General features: G+C 50.8%; 1 protein-coding gene across 1 annotated transcript in view; it reads right to left on the bottom strand.

The window, feature by feature from the left end:
* The window catches only part of LOC309524286 (zinc finger protein 618-like), a gene marked incomplete at its 3' end in the record, with an annotated part of 33,384 nt that extends 8,176 nt beyond the window's left edge, over positions 1-25,208 (bottom strand). Inside the window, exons 1-12 of the mRNA XM_082208743.1 lie at positions 25,137-25,208; positions 19,293-19,528; positions 15,789-15,866; positions 14,418-14,456; positions 13,227-13,316; positions 12,585-12,662; positions 8,878-8,967; positions 5,338-5,511; positions 4,722-4,935; positions 4,072-4,167; positions 3,590-3,738; positions 2,415-2,495 (exon numbers count right to left, since the gene is read on the bottom strand). Of these exons, the coding sequence (XP_082064869.1) occupies positions 2,415-2,495; positions 3,590-3,738; positions 4,072-4,167; positions 4,722-4,935; positions 5,338-5,511; positions 8,878-8,967; positions 12,585-12,662; positions 13,227-13,316; positions 14,418-14,456; positions 15,789-15,866; positions 19,293-19,503 (1,300 nt within the window). The 5' untranslated portion in view covers positions 19,504-19,528; positions 25,137-25,208. The remainder of the gene's footprint in view (positions 1-2,414; positions 2,496-3,589; positions 3,739-4,071; positions 4,168-4,721; positions 4,936-5,337; positions 5,512-8,877; positions 8,968-12,584; positions 12,663-13,226; positions 13,317-14,417; positions 14,457-15,788; positions 15,867-19,292; positions 19,529-25,136) is intronic.
* Positions 25,209-26,000: the final 792 nt, after the last annotated feature.

Here is a 26,000-nt window from a genome sequence, read left to right as displayed (position 1 = left end):
TTGTGGGTCTGGGATCCCTGATTGGGGGCTCGAGATCCCGGGTTGCGGGTTCAAGATCCTGGGTTGTGGGTTCGAGGTCCCAGGTTGCGGGTTTGAGATCCCAGGTTGTGGGTTTGAGATCCCGGGTTGGGGGTCTGAGATCCCAGGTTGTGGGTGAGAGATCCCAAGTTGTGGGTTCAAGGTCCTGGGTTTGAGATCCCGGGTTGCGGGTCTGAGATCCCGGGTTGTGGGTTCGAGATCCCGGGTTGAGGGTTCAAGGTCCTGGGTTCAAGATCCCAAGTTGTGGGTCTGAGATCCCAGGTTGTGGGTGAGAGATCCCAAGTTGTGGGTTCAAGGTCCTGGGTTTGAGATCCCGGGTTGTGGGTCTGAGATCCCGGGTTGTGGGTTCAAGATCCCGGGTTGTGGGTTCGAGATCCCGGGTTGTGGGTTTGAGATCCCGGGTTGTGGGTTTGAGATCCCGGGTTGTGGGTTCAAGATCCCGGGTTGTGGGTTCGAGATCCCGGGTTGTGGGTTCGAGATCCCGGGTTGTGGGTTCGAGATCCCGGGTTGTGGGTTCAAGATCCCAGTTAGGGGGCTCAGGGTGGCGGGTTCCAGATCCCGGTTGCAGGTTCGAGATCCCAGGTTTGAAAGCCTGGCTTGCGGGTTCAAGATCCCGGGTTGCGGATCTGGGTTGTGGGTGTGAGATCCCGGGTTGCAGGTTTGAGATCCCAATTGTGGGTTCAAGGTCCCGGGTTGCGGATTTGGGTTGCGGGTTTTAGATCCCGGGTTGTGGGATTGAGATTCCAGGTTGTGGGTTTGAGATCCCGGGTTGTGGGTTCGAGATCCCGGGTTGTGGGTTTGAGATCCCAAGTTGTGGGTCTGAGATCCCGGGTTGTGGGTTCGAGATCCCAGGTTGTGGGTTTGAGATCCCAAGTTGTGGGTCTGAGATCCCCGGTTGTGGAGTCAAGATCCCGGGTTGTGGGTTCGAGATCCCGGGTTGTGGGTTCGAGATCCCGGGTTGTGGGTTTGAGATCCCGGGTTGTGGGTTCGAGATCCCAAGTTGTGGGTTTGAGATCCCGGGTTGTGGGTTTGAGATCCCGGGTTGTGGGTTTGAGATCCCAGGCTGCGGGTTCAAGATCCCAGGTTGGGGGTTCGAGATCCCGGGTTGTGGGTTCGAAATCCCAGATTGTGGGTTCGAGATCCCGGGTTGTGGGTTCGAAATCCCGGGTTGTGGGTTCGAGATCCCGGGTTGTGGGTTCGAAATCCCAGGTTGTGGGTTCGAGATCCCGGGTTGTGGGTTCAAGATCCCGGGTTGTGGGTTTGAGATCCCGGGTTGTGAGTGTGAGATCCCAGGTTGTGGGTCTGAGATCCCAAGTTGTGAGTGTGAGATCCCAGGTTGTGGGTTCGAGATCCTGGGTTGGGGGTTCGAGATCCTATGTTGGGGGTTCGAGATCCCAGGTTCTGGGTCTGAGATCCCGGGTTGTGGGTCTGGGTTTGGGGTTCAAGATCCCGGGTTCTGGGTTCAAGATCCCGGGTTGTGGGTTTGAGATCCCAGGTTGTGGGTCTGGGATGTGGGTTCAAGGTCCCAGGTTGCGGGTTCAAGATCCCGGGTTTGGGATCCTGGGTTGCGGGTTCAAGGCTGTTCCCAGACAACCTGGGGGGCAGGAATCGCGACCCATTGAAACACAATCTCCCCAGTTAGGGGGCTCAGGGTGGCGGGTTCAAGATCCCGGTTGCAGGTTCGAGATCCCAGGTTTGAAAGCCCGGCTTGCGGGTTCAAGGTCCTGGGTTGCGGATCTGGGTTGTGGGTGTGAGATCCCGGGTTGGGGGTTCGAGATCCCAAGTTGTGGGTTTGAGATCCCAAGTTGTGGGTCTGGGATCCCGGATTGGGGGTTTGAGATCCCGGGTTGTGGGTTTGAGATCCCGGGTTGTGGGTTTGAGATCCCGGGTTGTGGGTTCGAGATCCCGGGTTGCAGGTTCGAGATCCCGGGTTGCGGATCTGGGTTGTGGGTTCTAGATCCCGGGTTGGGGGTTCTAGATCCCGGGTTGTGGGTCTGAGATTCCAGGTTGGGGGTTTGAGATCCCGGGTTGTGGGTTTGAGATCCCGGGTTGTGGGTTTGAGATCCCGGGTTGGGGGTTCGAGATCCCAGGCTGCGGGTTCAAGGTCCCAGATTGCGGGTTCAAGAGGGGAGATCCCTGCCTAGGCTCCCTCTCCCATTGGACTTGAGGTCCTTGGTTCGAGATCCCGGGTTCGAGATCCCGAGTCTCCCACCCCAGGGATCTCCCAGAGGGCTTGGCGGGGCAACGGCGACCCCTCAAACCGCTGAGGCGGGTTGCGGGTTCGAGATCCCGGGTTGCGGGATCCCGGGTTGCAGGTTCGAGATCCCGGGTTGCGGGATCCCGGGTTGCGGGTTCGAGATCCCGGATCCGCTTACCGCTGGAGTTCTGGGAGCTGGAGTTGGTTTCGTCGTAGTTGTTCTGCAACTTGTTCTCCACCCTCCGGCTGAAGACGCTTTCTGTGGGGAGAGGGATCGAGTTTGGGGGGTCAGGCTGGATCCCTGGGGTCAGACTGGATCCCACTCGCCCCGAATCCTCCTCCTCCTCCCATGGGATTCTGGCATTTGGGGTCAGTCTAGATGACTGTCAGGGGACCAACTGGCCAAAAGGAGAATCTGGGGAAGAGAGATCTGGGGAAGAGGGATCCTGGGGATTTGCGAAGAGGAATCTGGGGAAGAGAGATCTGGAGAAGAGAGTTCCTGGGGATTTGGGAACAGGAATCCTGGGGAGGAGGGATCCTGGGGATTTGGGAAGAGGGATCTGAGGAAGAGAGATCTGGAGAAGAGAGATCCTGGGGATTTGGGAAGAGGGATCCTGGGGAAGAGGGATCCTGGGGATTTGCGAAGAGGAATCTGGGGAAGAGAGATCTGGAGAAGAGAGTTCCTGGGGATTTGGGAACAGGGATCCTGGGGAAGAGGGATCCTGGGGATTTGGGAAGAGGGATCTGAGGAAGAGAGATCTGGAGAAGAGATCCTGGGGATTTGGGAAGAGGGATCCTGGGGAAGAGGGATCCTGGGGATTTGGGAACAGGGATCCTGGGGAAGAGGGATCCTGGGGATTTGGGAAGAGGGATCTGAGGAAGATAGATCTGGAGAAGAGAGATCCTGGGGATTTGGGAACAGGGATCCTGGGGGAGAGAGTTCCTGGGAAGAGGGATCCTGGGGATTTGCGAAGAGGAATCCTTGGGAAGAGAAGAGGGATCCTGGGGAAGAGGGATCCTGGGGAAGAAGGATCCTGGGGATTTGAGAGGAGGGATCTGGTGATTTGGGAAGAGGAATCCTAGAGATTTGGGAAGAAGAATCTAAGGAAGAGGAATTAAGAGAAGAGGGTTCCTGGAAAAGAGGGATCTTGGGGAAGAGGGATCCTGGGGATTTGGGAAGAGGAATTGAGGGAAGAGGGATCCTGTACAACAGGAATCTGGGGAAGAGGAATCCTGGGGATTTAGGAAGAAGAATTCCAGGGAATCCAGCACCCTCCATCTCCAGGATCCCTCTTCTCGGAAATCCTCTTCCCCAACTCCCCAGGATCCCCCGGGATCCCGCTGGCCCCCTACCTGTGGTGGCCTTGCTCCCCGGAGATCCCGAGTTCGGCGCCCGGAACATCTTTTGGGATTTGGGAAGAGGGATCTGGGTAAGAGGAATCCTGGGGATTTGGGAAGAGGAATCCTGAGGATCTAGGAAGAGGGATTTAGGGAAGAGGGATCTGGAGAAGAGGAATCCGGGGAAGAGGAATCCTGGGGATTAGGGAAGAGGAATCCTGAGGATCTAGGAAGAGAAATTTAGGGAAGAGGGATCTGGAGAAGAGGAATCCTGGCGATTTGGGAAGAGGAATCCAGGGGAAGAGGGATCCTGGGGATTAGGGAAGAGGAATCCTGAGGATCTAGGAAGAGGAATTTAGGGAAGAGGAATCTGGAGAAGAGGAATCCAGGGAAGAGGAATCCTGGGGATTTGGGAAAAGGAATTTAGGGAAGAAGAAGCCAGGGGAAGAGGGATCCTGGGGAAGAAGGATCCCCCGGGGATCCCGCTCGCCCCCTACCTGTGGTGGCCTTGCTCCCCAGAGATCCCTAATTCGGCGCCCGGAACATCTTTTGGGATTTGGGAAGAGGGATCCTGGGAATTTGGGAAGAGGAATCTGGAGAAGAGGAATCTGGGGAAGAGGGATCCTGGGGATTTGGGAAGAACTTAAGGAAGAGGGATTCGGGAAGAGGAGTTCTGGGGGTGTGGCCAGAGGAATCCGGTGAAGATGACTTGGGGAAGAGGGATCCTCTGGGAAGAGGGAATTGAGGGAAGAGGGATCCTAGGGATTTGGGCAGAGGAATCCGGTGAATCTGGATCCTCTTCCCTAAATCCCTCTCCCCCACCCCCCAGGATCCCCCGGGATCCCGCTGGCCCTCTACCTGTGGTGGCCTTGCTCCCTGGAGATCCCGAATTCGGCGCCCGGAACATCTTTTGGGATTTGGGAAGAGAGATCCTGGGAAGGAGTAATCTGGGGATTTGGGAAGAGGAATCTGGGGAAGAGGGATCCTGTGGAAGAGGAATCCTAGGGATTTGGGAAGAGGAATCTGGGAAATAGAAATTCTGGGGAGAGCCATTTAGGGAAGAGGGATCCTACCGATCTAAGAGGAATCATGGGGGAGAGGGATCCTGGGGATTTGGGGAGAGGAATCCGGGGAAGAGGGATCCTACCGATCTGAGAAGAGGAATCCTGGGGGAGAGGGCTTTGGGATCCCTCTTCCCAAAATCCTGGGGATTAGGGAAGAGGAATCCTGAGGATCTAGGAAGAGGAATTTAGGGAAGAGGAATCCTGGAAAGAGGAATCCTGGCGATTTGGGAACAGGAATCCAGGGGAAGAGGGATCCTGGGGAAGAAGGATCCTCCGGGGATCCCGCTGGCCCCCTACCTGTGGTGGCCTTGCTCCCCGGAGATCCCGAATTCGGCGCCCAGAACATCTTTTGGGATTTGGGAAGAGGGATCCTGGGGAAGAGGAATCCAGGGAAGAGGAATCCTGAGGATCTAGGAAGAGGAATTTAGGGAAGAGGGATCTGGAGAAGAGGGATCCTGGGGAAGAGGAATCAAGGGAAGAGGAATCCAGGGAAGAGGGATCCTGGCGATTTGGGAATAGGAATTTAGGGAAGAGGGATCTGGAGAAGAGGAATCCAGTGAAGAGGAATCCGGGGAAGAGGAATCCAGGGGAAGAGGGATCCTACCAATCTGAGAAGAGGAATCCTGGGGAAGAGGACTTTGGGATCCCTCTTCCCGAAATCCCTCTCCCCCACTCCCCAGGATCCCCCTCGCCCCCTACCTGTGGTGGCCTTGCTCCCCGGAGATCCCGAATTCGGCGCCCGGAACATCTGGAGTTGGGAGGCGCCGGACGGCGCCCGGTGCAAGAGGGCGGAGCAACGGATGATGGACGGCGACGGCGCCTTCCTCCCGGCGTGCGACTTGACGGCCACCAGGAGCGGCGCGCGGGAATATTCTGGAAAACACAACGCCGGATCCGGGTTCGAATCTGGATCCTCAGCCCCAGATTCGGACCCAAATCCCTGGGGTCTGGCACCGGATTCGAACCCGGATACCTGGGCTTTTGCCCTGGGTGGGAACGCGGATCCCGTGGGTGTGAATTGGGATTCCTTGGGGTCTTGCACCAGATTCGAACCCGGATTCCAGGGGTTTTGCCCCCGATTCGAATCCAGATTTTGGCCGCAGATTTGAAACCGGATTCCAGGGGTTTTGCCCCAGATTCAAAACCGGATTCTTGGCGTTTTACACCGGATTCAAACCCGGATTCTTGGGGTGTCATTCTGGATTTGAACACAAATTCCAGGAGTTTTGCCCCACATTCAAAACCGGATGCTTGGCGTTTTACACCGGATTTGAACCCGGATTCTTGGGGTCTTGCTGTAGAGTCGAACCCAGATTCTTGGGGGTCTCATTCTGGGTTTGAACCCGGATTCTTGGGGTTTTGAACCAGATTTGAACCCGGATTCATGGGGTTTCGTTCTGGGTTCAAACCTGGATTCCTGGGGTTTTGCACCAGATTCGAACCCGGATTCTTGGGGTTTTGCTCCAGATATGACCCCAGGATTCATGGGGGTTTGGTCTGGGTTTCAACCCGGATTCCTGGGGTTTCGTTCTGGGTTTGAACCCGGATTCCTGGGGTTTTGCTCCAGATTTGAACCCGGATTCATGGGGGTTTGGTCTCGGTATGAACCTGATTAGGGTTTTGCTCCAGATTTGAACCCAGATTCATGGGGTTTTGCTCCAGATTTGAACCCGGATTCATGGGGGTTTTGAACCCGGATTCTTGGGGTTTTGGTCTGGGTTTGAACCCGGATTCCTGGGGTTTTGCACCAGATTCGACCCCGGATTCTTGGGGGTTTGGTCTGGGTTTGAACCCGGATTCCTGGTGTTTCGTTCTGGGTTCAAACCTGGATTCCTGGGGTTTTGCACCAGATTTGACCCCGGATTCTTGGGGGTTTGGTCTGGGTTTGAACCCGGATTCCTGGGGTTTCGTTCTGGGTTTGAACCCGGATTCCTGGGGTTTCGTTCTGGGTTTGAACCTGGATTCCTGGGGTTTTGCTCCAAATTCGAACCTGGATTCATGGGGTTTCGTTCTGGGTTTGAACCCGGATTCTTGGGGTTTTGCTCCAGATTTGAACCCGGATTCATGGGGGTTTGGTCTTGGTATGAACCCGGATTCCTGGGGTTTTGCACCAGATTTGAACCCGGATTCATGGGGGTTTGGTCTTGGTATGAACCCGGATTCCTGGGGTTTTGCACCAGATTTGAACCCGGATTCATGGGGTCTGGCACCAGATTTGAACCCGGATTCATGGGGTCTGGCACCAGATTGGAAGCTGGGTTTCTGGGGTTTTGCTCCAGATTTGAACCCGGATTCTTGGGGTTTTGGCTCGGATTCGAACCCGGAATCCAAGCCTCCTGTTCCAGATTTGAACCCGGATTCCCTGGATTCGAACCCGGATTCTTGGGGTCTTGCATAGCATTCTTGGGGTCTTGCACAAGATTTGAACCCGGATTCTTGGGGTTTTGGTCTGGATTTGAACCCAGATTCTTTGAGTTTTGCACTGGATTTGAACCCAGATTCATTCGGTCTCAAACTGGATTCAAAGCCGGATTCATTTGGTCTCAAACTGGATTCGAACCCAGATTCCTGGAGTCCTGTTCCAGATTTGAACCCACATTCCTGGGATCTTGCACCAGATTTGAACCCGGATTCCTGGTCTCCCTCCCCAAATTCGAACCCGGACCCCAGGGTTTCACTCCAGATTCAAACCCAGATTCTTGAGGTCCTGCACTGGATTCGAATCCAGTTTCTTCAGGTCTCATTCTGCATTCGAACCCAGATTCCTGGAGTCCTGCCCCAGATTCAAACCCAGATTCCTGCTATCTCATCCCAGATTTGAATCCGGATTCATTGGGTCTCAATCTGGATTCGAACCCAGAATCCCTGGGTTTCACCCCGGGTTCAAACCCAGATTCCTGCTATCTCTCCCCAGATTCGAACCCAGATTCACTAGGTCTCAATCTGGATTCAATCTGGATTTGAACCCGGATTCTTGGGATCCCGCCCCCAGATCCCCGGGGGAAATCCCGCCCGCCGGCCCCGGGTGCGAATCCAGATTACTCACTGATTGATTCCTTGGGTCTCAATCGGGATTCAATCTGGATTCCTGGGGTCTCTTCCCAGATTCGAACCCGGATTCACTGGGTCTCAATCTGGATTTGAACCCGGGTTCTTGGGATCCCTTTCCCCCCAGATCCCCGGGGGGAAATCCCGCCCCCGGCCCCGGGTGCGAATCCGGTTTACTCACTGATTGATTCCTTGGGTCTCAATCTGGATTCAATCTGGATTCCTGGGGTCTCTTGCCAGATTCGAACCCGGATTCGCTGGGTCTCAATCTGGATTCGAACCTGGATTCTTGGGATCCCGCCCCCCAGATCCCCGGGGGGAAATCCCGCCCGCCGGCCCCGGGTGCGAATCTGGTTTACTCACTGATTGATTCCTTGGGTCCTCAATCTGGATTCCTGGGGTCTCTTCCCAGATTCGAAACCAGATTCACTGGGTCTCAATCTGGATTCGAACCCGGGTTCTTGGGATCCCGCCCCCCAGATCCCCGGGGGGAAATCCCACCCGCCAGCCCTGGGTGCGAATCCGGTTTACTCACTGATTCATTGGGTCTCAATCTGGATTCAATCTGGATTCCTGGGGTCTCTTCCCAGATTCGAACCCGGATTCACTAGATTCAAACTGGATTCGAACCCAGAATCCCTGGGTTTCACCCTGGATTCAAACCCAGATTCCTGGTATCTCTCCCCAGATTCAAAACCGGATTATTGGGATCCCGCCCCCCAGATCCCCGGGGGGAAATCCCACCCGCCGGCCCCGGGTACGAATCCGGTTTACTCACTGATTGATTCATTGGGTCTCAATCTGGATTCAATCTGGATTCCTGGGGTCTCTTCCCAGATTCGAAACCAGATTCGAACCGGGTCTCATTCTGGATTTGAACCAGGATTCATTCGGTCTCAAACTGGATTCGAACCCAGATTCCTGGAGTCCTGCTCCAGATTCGAACCCGGATTCCTGGGATCTTGCACCAGATTCAAACACGGATTCCCAGTGTCACCCCCCAAATTCGAACCCGGAACCCCAGGGTTTCACTCCCGATTCGAACCCGGATCCCCAAGCTTTTGCCCTGGATTCAAAGCTGGATTCGAACCCGCACCCTTGGGATCTGGCCCCGGGTTTCGAGGAAAGAGGAGTGAGGATCCAGGGGGAAATCCCGCCCGCCGGCCCCGGGTGCGAATCCGGATTACTCACTGATTGGCGCGTGAAGAGCGACGTGCTCCTGATACGGAGTGTAGTATTTGTATTGCTTGCCGCAGAATTCGCACGTGTAGCTGCCGGTTTCTGGGGGGAGAAAAGAGGAGTGAGATCTGGGGGATCCCCCAAGGAGATCCAGCCGGATCCCCAGGGATCCCCCGAATGCGAGTCCCTTCCCAAACCGGATCAAAGTGGGTCTCTTTTCGCACATTTGTACCCGGATTCTCGGGGATTCGAACCCGGATTCTGGGGGTTTGGGACTGGATTTGAACCGGGATTGATGGGGGTCTTGCACTGGGTTTGAAACCGGATTCCTGGGGTCTCTTTCCAGAGTCAAACCCGGATTCCTGGGATCCTGCTTCCCATTTGAACCCGGATTCTTGGGGTCCCATTCTGGATTCGAACCCAGATTCCTGGGGTTTTGCACCGGATTCGAAGCCAGATTGATGGGGGTCTTGCACTGGGTTTGAAACCGGATTCTGGGGGTCTCTTTCCAGATTCAATCCGGACCCCCAGGAATCCCCAAACTGGCTTCAAACCGGATTCTTCGAACTGGATTGCCCACATTTGAACCCGGATTCTTAGGGTATTTTTCTGGATTCTTCAAACTGGATTTCCCACATTCGAACCCGGATTCTTGGGGTATTGTTCTGGATTCTTCAAACTGGATTTGAACCCGGATTCTTGGGGTATTTTTCTGGATTCTTCAAACTGGATTTCCCAGATTCGAACCCGGGTTCTTGGGGTTTCGAACCCATTTCGAATCCGGATTCGTGAAGGAATGTCATGGATTCGAACCCAGATTTATGGTTTGAAACCGGATTCCTGGGGTCTCTTTCCAGATTCAAACCCGGATTCCTGGGGTCCTGCTTCACATTTGAACCCGGATCCTTGGGGTCTCATTCTGGATTCGAACCCAGATTCCTGGGGTTTTGCACCGAATTCGAACCCAGATTGATGGGGGTCTTGTACTGGGGTTGAAACCGGATTCTGGGGGTCTCATTCCAGATTCAATCCGGACCCCCAGGAATCCCCAAACTGGCTTCAAACCAGATTCTTTGAACTAGATTTCTCAGATTCGAACCCGGATTCTCGGGGTTTCGAACCCAATTCGAATCCGGATTCGTGAAGGAATGTCATGGATTCGAACCCAGATTGATGGGGGTCTTGCACTGGGTTTGAAACCGGATTCTTGGGGTCTCTTTCCGGATTCAATCCGGACCCCCAGGAATCCCCGAACTGGCTTCAAACCAGATTCTTTGAACTGGATTTCTCAGATTCGAACCCGGATTCTTGGGGTTTCGAACCCAATTCGAATCCGGATTCGTGAAGGAATGTCATGGATTCGAACCCAGATTGGGTTTGAAACCGGATTCTTGGGGTCTCTTTCCAGATTCAATCAGGGCTTCGCTCCGGATTTGAAACCAGATTCCTGGGGTCTCTTGCACCGGATTCGAACCCAGATTCTTGGGGTCCCGCACTGGTTTCAAACCAGATTCCGGGGATCCTGTCCAAATTGATGGGGGTCTTGTACTGGGTTTGAAACCGGATTCTGGGGGTCTCATTCCAGATTCAATCCGGACCCCCAAGAATCCCCAAACTGGCTTCAAACCGGATTCTTCGAACTGGATTTCCCACATTTGAACCCGGATTCTTGGGGTATTTTTCTGGATTCTTCAAACTGGATTTGAACCCGGATTCTTGGGGTATTTTTCTGGATTCTTCGAACTGGATTTCCCAGATTCGAACCCGGATTCTTGGGGTTTCGAACCCAATTCGAATCCGGATTCATGAAGGAATGTCATGGATTCGAACCCAGATTTATGGTTTGAAACCGGATTCCTAGGGTCTCTTTCCAGAGTCAAACCCGGATTCCTGGGGTCCTGCTTCACATTTGAACCCGGATTCCTGGGGTCTCACTCTGGATTCGAACCCGAGTCCCTTCCCAAACTGGGATGAACTGGGTCCCTTTTCCCAGATTCGAACCCGGATTCGGATTCGAAACCGGTTTCGTGGGGTGTTGCACCGGATTCGAACCCAGATTCCTGGGGTCTCACTCTGGATTCGAACCCGGATTCCTCTGGTCTCAGTCTGGATTCGAACCCGGATTCCTGTGGTCTCACTCCGGATTCGAACCCGGATTCCTCTGGTCTCACTCTGGATTCGAACCCGGATTCCCGGGGTCTCACTCTGGATTCGAACCCGGATTCCTAGGGTCTCACTCCGGATTTGAACCCGGATTCCTGTGGTCTCACTCTGGATTTGAACCCGGATTCCTGTGGTCTCACTCCGGATTTGAACCCGGATTCCTGTGGTCTCACTCTGGATTCGAACCCGGATTCCTGTGGTCTCACTCTGGATTCGAACCCGGATTCCTCTGGTCTCACTCCGGATTCGAACCCGGATTCCCGGGGTCTCACTCCAGATTCGAACCCGGATTCCTCTGGTCTCACTCTGGATTCGAACCCGGATTCCTGTGGTCTCACTCTGGATTCAAACCCGGATTCCTCTGGTCTCACTCCGGATTCGAACCCGGATTCCCGGGGTCTCACTCCAGATTCGAACCCGGATTCCTCTGGTCTCACTCCGGATTCGAACCCGGATTAATGGGGTCTCACTCTGGATTCGAACCCGGATTCCTGGGGTCTCACTCTGGATTCGAATAATAGGGTCGTAACATTGACTATTATTATTATTATTATTATTATTATTATTATTATTATCATCATCATCATCATCATCGTCAATCATTACCATCAATTATCAATACATCAGTTAATAATAATATCAATTATTAATCTCAATATCAATTATTCCTATCCATTATTTTTATTAATACCTATTATTTTTAATATCTATTCAAAGAGATGTTTTAATTAATATCTATGATTGATTATATTCAACTATTAACATCTATTAATCATTCTCTTTTATTATTGCTATCCATTATTATTATTATTATTATTTCTTACAGTATTATTAATATATCTTATTACGGTCTATTCTTTTATATCCATTATTACTTTTAATATCTATTATTACTATTACTTTTTATATTTATTATTTTAAATCTCTATTATATATATATATATATATTATTATTATTATTATTATTACTACTATTTCTTACAGCATTATTAATGTATCTTATTATGATCTATTATTTTATATCCATTATTGCTTTTAATATCTATTATTACTATTATTTTTAATATTTATTATTTTTAATCTTGATTATATTTAATATCTATTACTATTATTATTATCATCATTATTATTATATTGCTATTATATTATTATTATTTTTATAGTGTTATTAATATATTTTATTATGATCTATTATTTTATATCCATTATTACTTTTAATATCTATTATTATTACTATTATTATTAATACTTATTATTTTTAATCTCCATTATATATTTAATATCTATTATTATTATTATTATTATTATTATTATTATTATTATTATTATTATTTCTCTTTTCCCAGAACATTTTGTTAGTCAAATACAAATCCAACACAAAAGGATCTCCTTTCCCACAACCCCGCCAGATCCCGGGATCGAGTCCCGCCCTCCCGATCTCCCAGATCCCGCCTCTCAAACCTGCGCCCCCCCTAGAATTGAACCGATTCCCGGAGGGATCCGGCCGCTTCGGAAAGCCGGCGGATCCCTCCAGCCGGATCCCCGGGATCTCGTACTTGGACCGATCTTCTGGAAGGGTTCCGGATCCTCTTCCTTGACCTCGTCTTTGGCGACCATGGCCTGGTCATAGGGATCTGGAAGAGAAGAGCAGGGAGGGTCGTTCCGGATCTCTGGGATCCCCGGATCTCCGGCCGCCCTTCCCAGCTTTCCCCGGATCCCGGCCTGTCCACATAGATCCTCCCGGCGTTCCGGATCCTGACCTGTTACAACGGATCCTCACCCATCCGCCTGGATCCTCCCGGCGCTCCGGATCCCGACCCGTCAGCCCAGACCCTCCTGGCGTTCTGGATCCCAGCCTGCCCAACCGGATCCTCCCAGCTTTCCGGATCCTGGCCCGTCTGAACAGATCCTCCCGGCACTCCGGATCCTGGAACACCCGCCCGGATCCTCCTGGCGTTCCAGACCGTCCACGGGATCCTCCAGATCCCCGTTTTCCCCGTCGCTGGGAACCTCCCCCAAGACAAAAAACAGCCCGATCCCGAGAAAAGGGATCACGGGGGGATCGGACTCAGGATCCAGTCCCTGGGAGGATCCGAATCTGTACTAAGAAATCATTTCCTGGTGTTCCGGGAAAAGGCCGGAGGGAACCGGGAGGCGGGGGACCGGGGGATCCGGTGGATCCCTGGCGATCTACTCACCGTCGACCGCGTGGAGATCGCGGTGCTCCTGGAAGCAACTGTAGTATTTGTACTTCTTCCCGCAAATGTCGCAGGTGTAGCGGAAGTTGTCTGGCGGGATCAGGGGAGAGAGAGAGAGATTCGGTGGATTCCCAGGAGATCCCACCCCCAAAAGAGATCCAGTAGTAATAATAATAATAATAATAATAATAATAATAATAATAATAATAGTTGTTAATAATAATATTTAATATTAATGTCTGGCGGGATCAGGGGAGAGAGAGATTCGGCGGATTCCCAGGAGATCCCCCCTCCCAGATATCCAGTAGTAGTAGTAGTAGTAATAATAATAATAATAATAATAATAATAGTTGTTGTTAATAATAATATTTAATATTAATGTCTGGCGGGATCAGGGGAGAGAGAGATTCGGCGGATTCCCAGGAGATCCCCCCAAAAAAGAGATCCGGTAATAGTAGTAGTAGTAGTAGTAGTAGTAGTAATAATAATAATAATAGTAATAATTGTTGTTGTTGTTAATAATATTTAATATTAATGTCGGGCGGGATCAGGGGAGAGAGAGAGATTCGGCGGATTCCCAGCAGATCCCCCCCAAAAGAGATCCGGTAATAATAATAATAATAATAATAATAATAATTATTATTATTATTATTATTATTAATATTTAATATTACTGTCTGGCGGGATCAGAGGAAAGAGAGATTTGGCGGATTCCCAGCAAATCCCCCCAAAAGAGATCCGGTGGTAATAATAATAATAATAATAATAATAATAATAATAATAATGAATATTAATATTTAATATTACTGTATGGCGGGATCAGGGGGGAGAGAGAGAGATTCGGCGGATTCCCAGGAGATCCCCCCAAAAAAGAGATCCGGTTATAGTAATAATAATAATAGCTAATAATTAATAACTAATTAATCACTACTACTACTAATAATAACTTTTAATTATGATTAATATTAGCTGTAATTATTAATCAACAATATTAACAACTAGTCATATTACTATTACTAATTGTATTATATGTCATATAAAAAATGGTGAGCAACAAATAATAATAATTCTATTGATTATAAAATATTATTAATACTGAATATTAATCATATTACTATTAATTATAAGATATGACGACTAATAGCAATAATAATAAATGATTAATAATAATAATAGCCAGGGGTTACTTACTGCCTTGGGAAGCGCCTTCGCCCGACGCCACTTCCGTGTCTAGGAATAATAATAGTAATTAATAATTAGTAACGATAATGTTAATATTATTAATAATAATAATTTTCAAAAACAAATTAAAACAATCGGTAACAGTCAGGAAGGAACAGAAACCATTAATCATAATCACAATAATAATGACGATAAGAATAATAATGATAAGAATAATAATGATAATAATAATAATAATGATAAGAATAATAATGATGATGATAATAATAATAATCATGATAATAATAATCATAATAATGATAATCATAATCATGATAATAATAATCATAATAATAATAATCATAATAATAATAATGATAATCATGATAATAATGATAATGATAGTAATAATGATAATGATAATAATGATAATGATCATAATAATAATGATAATAATATTCATGATAATAATAATAATCATGATAATAATAATAATGAATATAATCATGATAATAATAATCATGATAATAAAAATCATCATCATCATAATGATAATAATAATAATAATCATGATAATGATAATAATCATGATAATAATAATCATGATAATATTCCTCATCATAATGATAATAATCATGATAATAATAATTGTGATAATAATAATATTCATAACAATAATCATAATAATAATCATGATAATACTAATGATAATAATCATGATAATAATCATGATAATAATCATAATCATGATAATAATGATAATCATGATAATAACAATCATGATAATAACATGATAATAATCATGATAATAATCATGATAATAATAATAACAATCATGATAATAATTATCCTGATACTAATAATAATGATGATGATAATAATAATCATGATAATAATAATCATAATAATAATAATAATCATGATAATAATAATGATGATGATAATAATAATCATGATAATCATCATCATCATGATAATTATAATAATCATGATAATAATTGTGATAATAATAATATTCATAACTATAATCATAATAATAATCATAATACTAATAATAATCATCATGATAATAATAATCATGATAATAATGATAATAATCACGATAATAATAATAACAATCATGATAATCACATGATAATAATCATGATAATAATCATGATAATAATCATGATAATAATAATAATCATGACAATAATAATAACAATCATGATAATAATCATCCTGACAATAATAATAATACCGTAAAATCAAAACATCCACAAATAATAATAATAATTGCATAAATAATAATACTAATAATAATAATAGAAAATAATCAGATTCACGATTAACGAGGGCCAGAGAGAAAAAACGACGCGCCAAACGGTAAACCGGTTTGAAGCCGGGACTCGAACCCGTTACCTCGGTGCGCCCGGACGTGGGTCTGGAAGCAGTTGTAGTACTTGTACTTCTTGCCGCAGATCCCGCACTCGTAGGAGCCTGGAAGAGAAGCGGAGTCAAACCGGATTCGGACCAGATTCAAACCGGATTCAAACCAGATTCGAACCGGATTTGAACCGGATTCAAACCGGATTTGGACCGGATTCAAACTGGATTCGGACCGGATTCAAACCAAATTCGGATCGGATTCGGACCGGATTCAGACCAGATTCAGACCGGATTCGTACCGGATTCAAACCGGATTCGGATCGGATTCAAACTGGATTCAAACCGGATTCGAACCAGATTCAGACCAGATTCGGAATGGATTCGAACCGGATTCGGACCGGATTCAAACTGGATTCAAACCGGAAGCCAAACCCCCAACAAAAGGGTTCCCTGACCCCTAACCAAAAGGACCCCTGACCCCCAACAAAAGGGTTCCCTGACCTCCAAAAGGGTCCCCTGACCCATAACCAAAAGGGTCCCCTGACCCCTAACCAAAAGGGCCCCTGACCCCCACCAAAAGGGTTCCCTGACCCCTAACCAAAAGGACCCCTGACCCCCAACAAAAGGGTCCCCTGACCCCTAACCAAAAGGGTCCCTTGACCCCCAACAAAAGGGTTCCCTGACCCCTAACCAAAAGGGTCCCTTGACCCCCACCAAAAGGGTTCCCTGACCCCTAACCAAAAGGGTCCCTTGACCCCCAACAAAAGGGTTCCCTGACCCCTAACCAAAAGGGTCCCTTGACCCCCAACAAAAGGGTTCCCTGACCCCTAACCAAAAGGGCCCCTGACCCCCACCAAAAGGGTTCCCTGACCCCTAACCAAAAGGACCCCTGACCCCCAACAAAAGGGTCCCCTGACCCCTAACCAAAAGGACCCCTGACCCCCAACAAAAGGGTTCCCTGACCCCTAACCAAAAGGGTCCCTTGACCCCCAACAAAAGGGTTCCCTGACCCCTAACCAAAAGGACCCCTGACCCCCAACAAAAGGGTTCCCTGACCCCTAACCAAAAGGACCCCTGACCCCCAACAAAAAGGTTCTCTGACCCCTAACCAAAAGGACCCCTGACCCCCAACAAAAGGGTTCCCTGACCCCTAACCAAAAGGACCCCTGACCCCCAACAAAAGGGTCCCCTGACCCCTAACCAAAAGGACTCCTGACCCCCAACAAAAGGGTCTCCTGACCCCTAACCAAAAGGACCCCTGACCCCCAACAAAAGGGTCCCCTGACCCCTAACCAAAAGGACCCCTGACCCCCAACAAAAGGGCTCCCTGACCCCCAACCAAAAGGACCTCTGACCCCCAACCAAAAGGGCCCCTGACCCCCAACCAGCTCTGCCCCACACAAAATAAGAGTCGCGCCACCCACCTAGCTTACCAAGGGTCTCCTGACCCCCAACCCAAAGGGGTTCCCTGACCTGACCCCCAACAAAAGGGTTCCCTGACCCCTAACTGAAAGGGCCCCTGACCCCCAACAAAAGGGTCCCCTGACCCCCAACCTAACGGGTCCCCCTAGTTTCCCTGACCCCCAATTGACCCCGCCCCACGGAAAATAGGGGTCACGCCACCCACCTCGCTTACCCAGGCGCTGCGCACCCCCCACTTTCCGCCCGACCCCCAACCCAAAGGGCCCCCTGACCCCTAACCAAACGTTTAGCCGACCCCCAACCGCCTCTGCCCCACAGACAATAGGGGTCGTGCCACCCACCCACCCAAAGGCTCTCCTGACCCCCAACCCAAAGGGTCCCCCCAGTTTCCTGGACCCCAAACCCAAAGGGCCCCCGCCCCCCAACAAAAGGGCTCCTGACCCCCAACCAAAGGGTTCCCTGACCCCTAACCCAAAGGGCCCCCCAGTTTCCCTGACCCCCAACAAAAGGGCCCCTGACCCATAACAAAAGGGCCCCCTGACCCATAACCCAAAGGGGGCCCCCAGTTTCCCTGACCCCTAACCAACCCTGCCCCACGGAAAATAGGGGTCGTGCCACCCACCCGCCAAAAGGCTCCCCTGACCCCCAACCCAAAGGCCCCCCAGTTTCCCTGACCCCCAAGAAAAGGGGCCCCTGACCCCTAACCAAAAGGAACCCTGACCCACAACCAAACGTTTTCCCGACCCTCAACCGCCTCTGCCCCACAGAAAATAGGGGTCGCGCCACCCACCCACCAAAAGGCTCTCCTGACCCCCAACCCAAAGGGTCCCCCCAGTTTCCCGGACCCCAAACCCAAAGGGCCCCCGCCCCCCAACCAAAGGGCTCCTGACCCCTAACCAAACGTTCCCCTGACCCCCAACCGCCCCTGCCCCACAGAAAATAGGGGTCGCGCCAACCAACCACCAAAAGGCTCCCTTGACCCCCAACAAAAGGGCCCCCAACCAAAGGCCCACAGAAAATAGGGGTCGTTTCCCTGACCCCCAACTGCCCCCACCCCCCAGAAAATAGGGGTCGTTTCCCTGACCCCCAGCCGCCTCTGCCCCACGGAAAATAGGGGTCGCGCCACCCACTCACCAAAAGAATCCCGACCCCAAACCCAAAGGGCCCCCCAGTTTCCCCGACCCCCAATCAACTCTGCCCCACAGAAAAAAGGGGTTGCGCCACCCACCCACCAAAAGGACCCCCTGACCCCCAACCCAAAAGTTCCCCGCAGTTTCCCTGACCCCCAACCTAATGGGTCCCGACCCCCAAGGGTCCCCCTGACCCATAACCGACCCCCAACTGCCTCCGCCCCACAGAAAATAGGGGTCACACCACCCACCTAGCTTACCCAGCGTCCCAACTGACCCAAAGGGTCCCCGACCCCCAAGTCGATGGTCCTGACCCCTAACCAAACCTCTCCCTGACCCCCAACCGCCCCTGCCCCACAGAAAAAAGGGGTTGCGCCACCCACCCACCCAAAGGCTCCTTTGACCCCCAACCCCAAAGTTCCCCGCAGTTTCCCTGACCCCCAACCAAATGGCCCCTGACCCCCAACCAAAGGCCCACAGAAAATAGGGGTCGTTTCCCTGACCCCCAACCGTCTCTGCCCCACAGAAAATAGGGGTCGTTTCCCTGACCCCCAACCCGTTCCACCCCCCAGAAAATAGGGGTCGTTTCCCTGACCCCCAACCATCTCTGCCCCACAGAAAATAGGGGTTGTTCCCCTGACCCCCAACCGTCTCTGCCCCACGGAAAATAGGGGTCGCACCTAGCTTACCCAGGGTCTGCTCCTTTGACCCCCAACGTTCCCCGCAGTTTCCCTGACCCCCAACCCAATGGGTCCCTGACCCCCAACCAAAGGGGGCCCTGACCCATAACCGCCCCCCAACCCACTCTGCCCCACAGAAAATAGGGGTCGCACCACCCACCTAGCTTACCCAGCGTCCCGACTGACCCAAAGGGTCCCCGACCCCCAAGTCGGGGGTCCTGACCCCTAACCCAACCTCTCCCTGACCCCTAACCGACCCCCAACCCACTCTGCCCCACAGAAAATAGGGGTCGCACCTAGCTTACCCAGGGTCTGCTGGCTGCGGACCCCGCCCAGGACGACGCAGATCTCGGCGGGGGCTGCCCCACGGCCCCCTTTGCGGGGCTCCGTGGGGCCGCCGTGGGGCCAGGCAAAGTCGTCGGGGGTCTCGGTCTTGACGGTGACTTGGGGGGCGGAGGGCGGGGCCTCCTCGCTGGGCGGGGCCGAGTCGGAGGCCGGCGAATCGGAGGCCGGCATGGCGGCGGCCGAGGGGGGCGGGTCTCTGTGGGGCAGAGAAAGGGGTCAGAGAAAGGGGGCAGAGTCTGGGAATGGGGGACTGGGAGACAATGGGGTCTTGAATGGGAGACTGGGCGTGTGGGGCTGGAATACTGGGAATGGGGGCAAGGAGACTGGGAAACGGGGAGTGTGGGGCTGGGGGACTGGGAGTGTGGGGCAGACCGGACTGGGAATGGAGGGCTGGGACTGGGAAACTGGGAGTGTGGGGCTGGGGGACTGGGAATGGGGGGCTGGGACTGGGAAACTGGGAGTGTGGGGCTGGGGGACTGGGAGTTTGGGGCAGACCAGACTGGGAATGGGGGGCTGGGACTGGGAAACTGGGAGTGTGGGGCTGGGGGACTGGGAGTGTGGGGCAGACCGGACTGGGAATGGGGGGCTGGGACTGGGAAACTGGGAGTGTGGGGCTGGGGGACTGGGAGTTTGGGGCAGACCAGACTGGGAATGGGGGGCTGGGACTGGGAAACTGGGAGTGTGGGGCTGGGGGACTGGGAGTGTGGGGCAGACCGGACTGGGAATGGGGGGCTGGGACTGGGAAACTGGGAGTGTGGGGCTGGGGGACTGGGAGTGTGGGGCAGACCGGACTGGGAATGGGGGGCTGGGACTGGGAAACTGGGAGTGTGGGGCAGACCGGACTGGGAATGGGGGGCTGGGACTGGGAAACTGGGAGTGTGGGGCTGGGGGACTGGGAGTGTGGGGCAGACCGGACTGGGAATGGGGGGCTGGGACTGGGAAACTGGGAGTGTGGGGCTGGGGGACTGGGAGTGTGGGGCAGACCGGACTGGGAATGGGGGGCTGGGACTGGGAATGGGGGGCTGGGAGACTGGGAATGGGATACCGGGAGACTGGGAATGTGGGGCTAGGACTGGGAGTCTTTTAATGGGAGACTGGGAGTGTGGGGCAGAGCAGACTGAGAATGGGGGGCAGGGAGACTGGGAATGTGGGGCTAGGACTGGAAATGGGGCTTTTTTAATGGGAGGCAAACTGGGAATGGGGGCAGGCAGACTGGGAGTGTGGGGCTGGACTGGGAATGGGGGGCAGAGCGGACTGGGAATGGGGTTCTTTTAATGGGGGACTGGGAGTGTGGGGCTGGGAGACTGGGAATGGGGGACTGGGACTGGGGGTCTTTTAATGGGAGACTGGGAATGGGGGTCTTTTAATGGGGGACTGGGAGACTGGGAATGTGGGGCTAGGACTGGGAATGGGGGTCTTTTAATGGGAGACTGGGAATGTGGGGCTAGGACTGGGAATGGGGGGCAGAGCAGACTGGGAATGGGCTACTGGGAATGTGGGGCTAGGACTGGGAATGGGGGTCTTTTAATGGGAAATTGGGACTGGGAATGGGGGACTAGGAGACTGGGAATGGGGGACTGGGAGACTGGGAATGGGATACTGGGAGAGTGGAACTGGGAGACTGGGGATGGGGGACTGGGAATGGGAGACTGGGAATGGGGGTCTTTTAATGGGAGACTGGGAGTGTGGGGCTGGGAGTGTGGGGCTGGGAGACTGGGAATGGGGGCAGACAGACTGGGAATGGGGGTCTTTTAATGGGAAACTGGGAGGGGGAATGGGGGGCAGAGCAGACTGGGAATGGGCTACTGGGAATGTGGGGCTAGGACTGGGAATGTGGGTCTTTAATGGCAGACTGGGAATGGGGGGCTGGGATGTGGGGCTAGGACTGGGAATGGGGGGCTGGGAATGGGGGGCAGACTGGGAATGGGCTACTGGGAATGTGGGGCTGGGACTGGGAATGGGGGTCTTTTAATGGGAGACTGGGAGTGTGGGGCTGGGAGACTGGGAATGGGGGGCAGACAGACTGGGAACGGGGGTCTTTTAATGGGAAACTGGGACTGGGAATGGGGGGCTGGGAGACTGGGACTGGGAGTCTCTTAATGGGAGACTGGGACTGGGAGACTGGGACTGGGAGTCTCTTAATGGGAGACTGGGAATGGGAGACTGGGACTGGGAGTCTCTTAATGGGAGACTGGGAATGGGAGACTGGGAATGGGAGACTGGGAATGGGAGTCTCTTAATGGGAGACTGGGAATGGGAGTCTCTTAATGGGAAACTGGGACTGGGAGACTGGGAATGGGAGACTGGGAATGGGAGACTGGGAATGGGAGTCTCTTAATGGGAGACTGGGAATGGGAGACTGGGAATGGGAGTCTCTTAATGGGAGACTGGGAATGGGAGTCTCTTAATGGGAAACTGGGACTGGGAGACTGGGAATGGGAGACTGGGAATGGGAGACTGGGAATGGGAGTCTCTTAATGGGAGACTGGGAATGGGAGACTGGGAATGGGAGACTGGGAATGGGAGTCTCTTAATGGGAGACTGGGACTGGGAGTCTCTTAATGGGAAACTGGGACTGGGAGCCTGTTAATGGGAGACTGGGAATGGGAGACTGGGACTGGGAGACTGGGACTGGGAGACTGGGACTGGGAGACTGGGAAACTGGGAGTCTCTTAATGGGAGACTGGGACTGGGAGACTGGAACTGGGAGCCTGTTAATGGGAGACTGGGAATGGGAGACTGGGACTGGGAGTCTCTTAATGGGAGACTGGGACTGGGAGACTGGGACTGGGAGTCTGTTAATGGGAGACTGGGAATGGGAGACTGGGACTGGGAGTCTCTTAATGGGAGACTGGGACTGGGAAACTGGGACTGGGAGACTGGGACTGGGAAACTGGGACTGGGAGTCTCTTAATGGGAGACTGGGACTGGGAGACTGGGACTGGGAGCCTGTTAATGGGAGACTGGGAATGGGAGACTGGGACTGGGAGTCTCTTAATGGGAGACTGGGAATGGGAGACTGGGACTGGGAGTCTCTTAATGGGAAACTGGGACTGGGAGACTGGGACTGGGAGTCTCTTAATGGGAGACTGGGAATGGGAGACTGGGACTGGGAGACTGGGAATGGGAGACTGGGAATGGGAGACTGGGAATGGGAGACTGGGAATGGGAGTCTCTTAATGGGAGACTGGGACTGGGAGTCTCTTAATGGGAAACTGGGACTGGGAGACTGGGAATGGGAGACTGGGAATGGGAGACTGGGACTGGGAGTCTCTTAATGGGAGACTGGGAATGGGAGACTGGGAATGGGAGACTGGGACTGGGAGTCTCTTAATGGGAAACTGGGACTGGGAGACTGGGAATGGGAGACTGGGAATGGGAGACTGGGACTGGGAGTCTCTTAATGGGAAACTGGGACTGGGAGACTGGGAATGGGAGACTGGGAATGGGAGACTGGGACTGGGAGACTGGGACTGGGAGTCTCTTAATGGGAAACTGGGACTGGGAGACTGGGAATGGGAGACTGGGAATGGGAGACTGGGAATGGGAGTCTCTTAATGGGAGACTGGGAATGGGAGACTGGGAATGGGAGACTGGGACTGGGAGACTGGGACTGGGAGACTGGGAATGGGAGACTGGGACTGGGAGACTGGGACTGGGAGTCTCTTAATGGGAGACTGGGAGTCTATTAATGGGAGACTGGGACTGGGAGACTGGGACTGGGAGACTGGGAAACTGGGAGTCTCTTAATGGGAGACTGGGACTGGGAGTCTCTTAATGGGAGACTGGGAATGGGAGACTGGGACTGGGAGTCTCTTAATGGGAGACTGGGAGTCTATTAATGGGAGACTGGGACTGGGAGACTGGGACTGGGAGTCTCTTAATGGGAGACTGGGAGTCTCTTAATGGGAAACTGGGACTGGGAGTCTCTTAATGGGAGACTGGGAATGGGAGACTGGGACTGGGAGTCTGTTAATGGGAAACTGGGACTGGGAGACTGGGACTGGGAGTCTCTTAATGGGAGACTGGGACTGGGAAACTGGGACTGGGAAACTGGGACTGGGAAACTGGGACTGGGAGTCTCTTAATGGGAGACTGGGACTGGGAGACTGGGAATGGGAGACTGGGACTGGGAGTCTCTTAATGGGAGACTGGGAATGGGAAACTGGGACTGGGAGTCTCTTAATGGGAGACTGGGACTGGGAGTCTCTTAATGGGAGACTGGGAATGGGAGTCTATTAATGGGAGACTGGGACTGGGAGACTGGGACTGGGAGTCTCTTAATGGGAAACTGGGACTGGGAGTCTCTTAATGGGAGACTGGGACTGGGAGTCTCTTAATGGGAGACTGGGAATGGGAGTCTATTAATGGGAGACTGGGACTGGGAGACTGGGACTGGGAGTCTCTTAATGGGAGACTGGGACTGGGAGACTGGGACTGGGAGACTGGGAAACTGGGAGTCTCTTAATGGGAGACTGGGACTGGGAGTCTCTTAATGGGAAACTGGGACTGGGAGTCTCTTAATGGGAGACTGGGACTGGGAGACTGGGACTGGGAGTCTCTTAATGGGAGACTGGGAGTCTATTAATGGGAGACTGGGACTGGGAGACTGGGACTGGGAGACTGGGAAACTGGGAGTCTCTTAATGGGAGACTGGGACTGGGAGTCTCTTAATGGGAGACTGGGAATGGGAGACTGGGACTGGGAGTCTCTTAATGGGAGACTGGGAGTCTATTAATGGGAGACTGGGACTGGGAGACTGGGACTGGGAGACTGGGACTGGGAAACTGGGACTGGGAGTCTCTTAATGGGAGACTGGGACTGGGAGTCTCTTAATGGGAGACTGGGAATGGGAGACTGGGACTGGGAGTCTCTTAATGGGAAACTGGGACTGGGAGTCTCTTAATGGGAGACTGGGAATGGGAGACTGGGACTGGGAGTCTCTTAATGGGAAACTGGGACTGGGAGTCTCTTAATGGGAGACTGGGAGTCTATTAATGGGAGACTGGGAATGGGAGACTGGGACTGGGAGTCTCTTAATGGGAAACTGGGACTGGGAGTCTCTTAATGGGAGACTGGGACTGGGAAACTGGGACTGGGAGACTGGGACTGGGAAACGGACTGGGAGTCTCTTAATGGGAGACTGGGACTGGGAAACTGGGACTGGGAGACTGGGACTGGGAAACTGGGACTGGGAGTCTCTTAATGGGAGACTGGGACTGGGAGACTCTTAATGGGAAACTGGGACTGGGAGTCTCTTAATGGGAGACTGGGACTGGGAGACAGGGACTGGGAGTCTCTTAATGGGAGACTGGGAATGGGAGACTGGGACTGGGAGTCTCTTAATGGGAAACTGGGACTGGGAGTCTCTTACTGGGAGACTGGGACTGGGAGACTGGAACTGGGAGTCTCTTACTGGGAGACTGGGAATGGGAGACTGGGACTGGGAAACTGGGACTGGGAGACTGGGAATGGGAGTCTCTTAATGGGAGACTGGGAATGGGAGACTGGGACTGGGAGTCTCTTAATGGGAGACTGGGAATGGGAGACTTTAATAATAATAATAATAATAATATGTAATCTATAATAATAATAATAATGATAATAAATAATAATAAATAATAATAATATATAATGATGATAATAATAATAATAATAATAATTTGGTTGCCATGACTACGGTTTTGGTTTTTGCTTTGTAGTTCCTGCCATTGCTATTATTATTAGTAATTACTATTACTATTATTAATTATCATCATCATTATTAAAAATATTACCGTTATTATTATTATCGTTATTAATACCTGCTGGAGGAAGCTCTTTTGCCAACGCTGCTGACGCTGCCCTCGGCCTGCGGATAATAAAAATAAATATTAATAATACTAATAATATCTGAAACCAGGGTTAGAAACTCAGATCTATTGCCGTTAATAATAATAATAATAATAATATTTGAAACCAGGGTTAGTAGCTCAGATCTATTGCTAATAATAATAATAATAATATTTGAAACCAGGGTTAGAAACTGAGATCTATTGCCAATAATAATAATAATAATAATATTTGAAACCAGGGTTAGAAACTGAGATCTATTGCCAATAATAATAATAATAATAATATTTGAAACCAGGGTTAGTAGCTCAGATCTATTGCTAATAATAATAATAATAATAATAATAATAATTGAAACCAGGGTTAGAAACTGAGATCTATTGCCAATAATAATAATAATAATAATAATAATTGAAACCAGGGTTAGTAGCTCAGATCTATTGCTAATAATAATAATAATAATAATAATAATTGAAACCAGGGTTAGAAACTGAGATCTATTGCCAATAATAATAATAATAATAATATTTGAAACCAGGGTTAGAAACTCAGTTATATTGCTATTATTATTATTATTATTATTATTATTATTTGAAACCAGGGTGAGAAACTCAGATCTATTGCCAATAATAATAATAATAATAATAATATTTGAAACCAGGGTTAGTAGCTCAGATCTATTGCTAATAATAATAATAATAATAATAATAATTGAAACCAGGGTTAGAAACTGAGATCTATTGCCAATAATAATAATAATAATAATAATTGAAACCAGGGTTAGTAGTTCAGATCTATTGCCAATAATAATAATAATAATAATAATAATAATAATA

This window comes from Podarcis vaucheri (assembly GCF_965113315.1).
Source record: "Podarcis vaucheri genome assembly, chromosome: Z".
Taxonomy (NCBI): Eukaryota; Metazoa; Chordata; class Lepidosauria; order Squamata; family Lacertidae; genus Podarcis; species Podarcis vaucheri.
The sequence above is the reverse complement of the archived record's forward strand: the minus strand, read 5'-3'. Positions and strand labels throughout refer to the sequence as shown.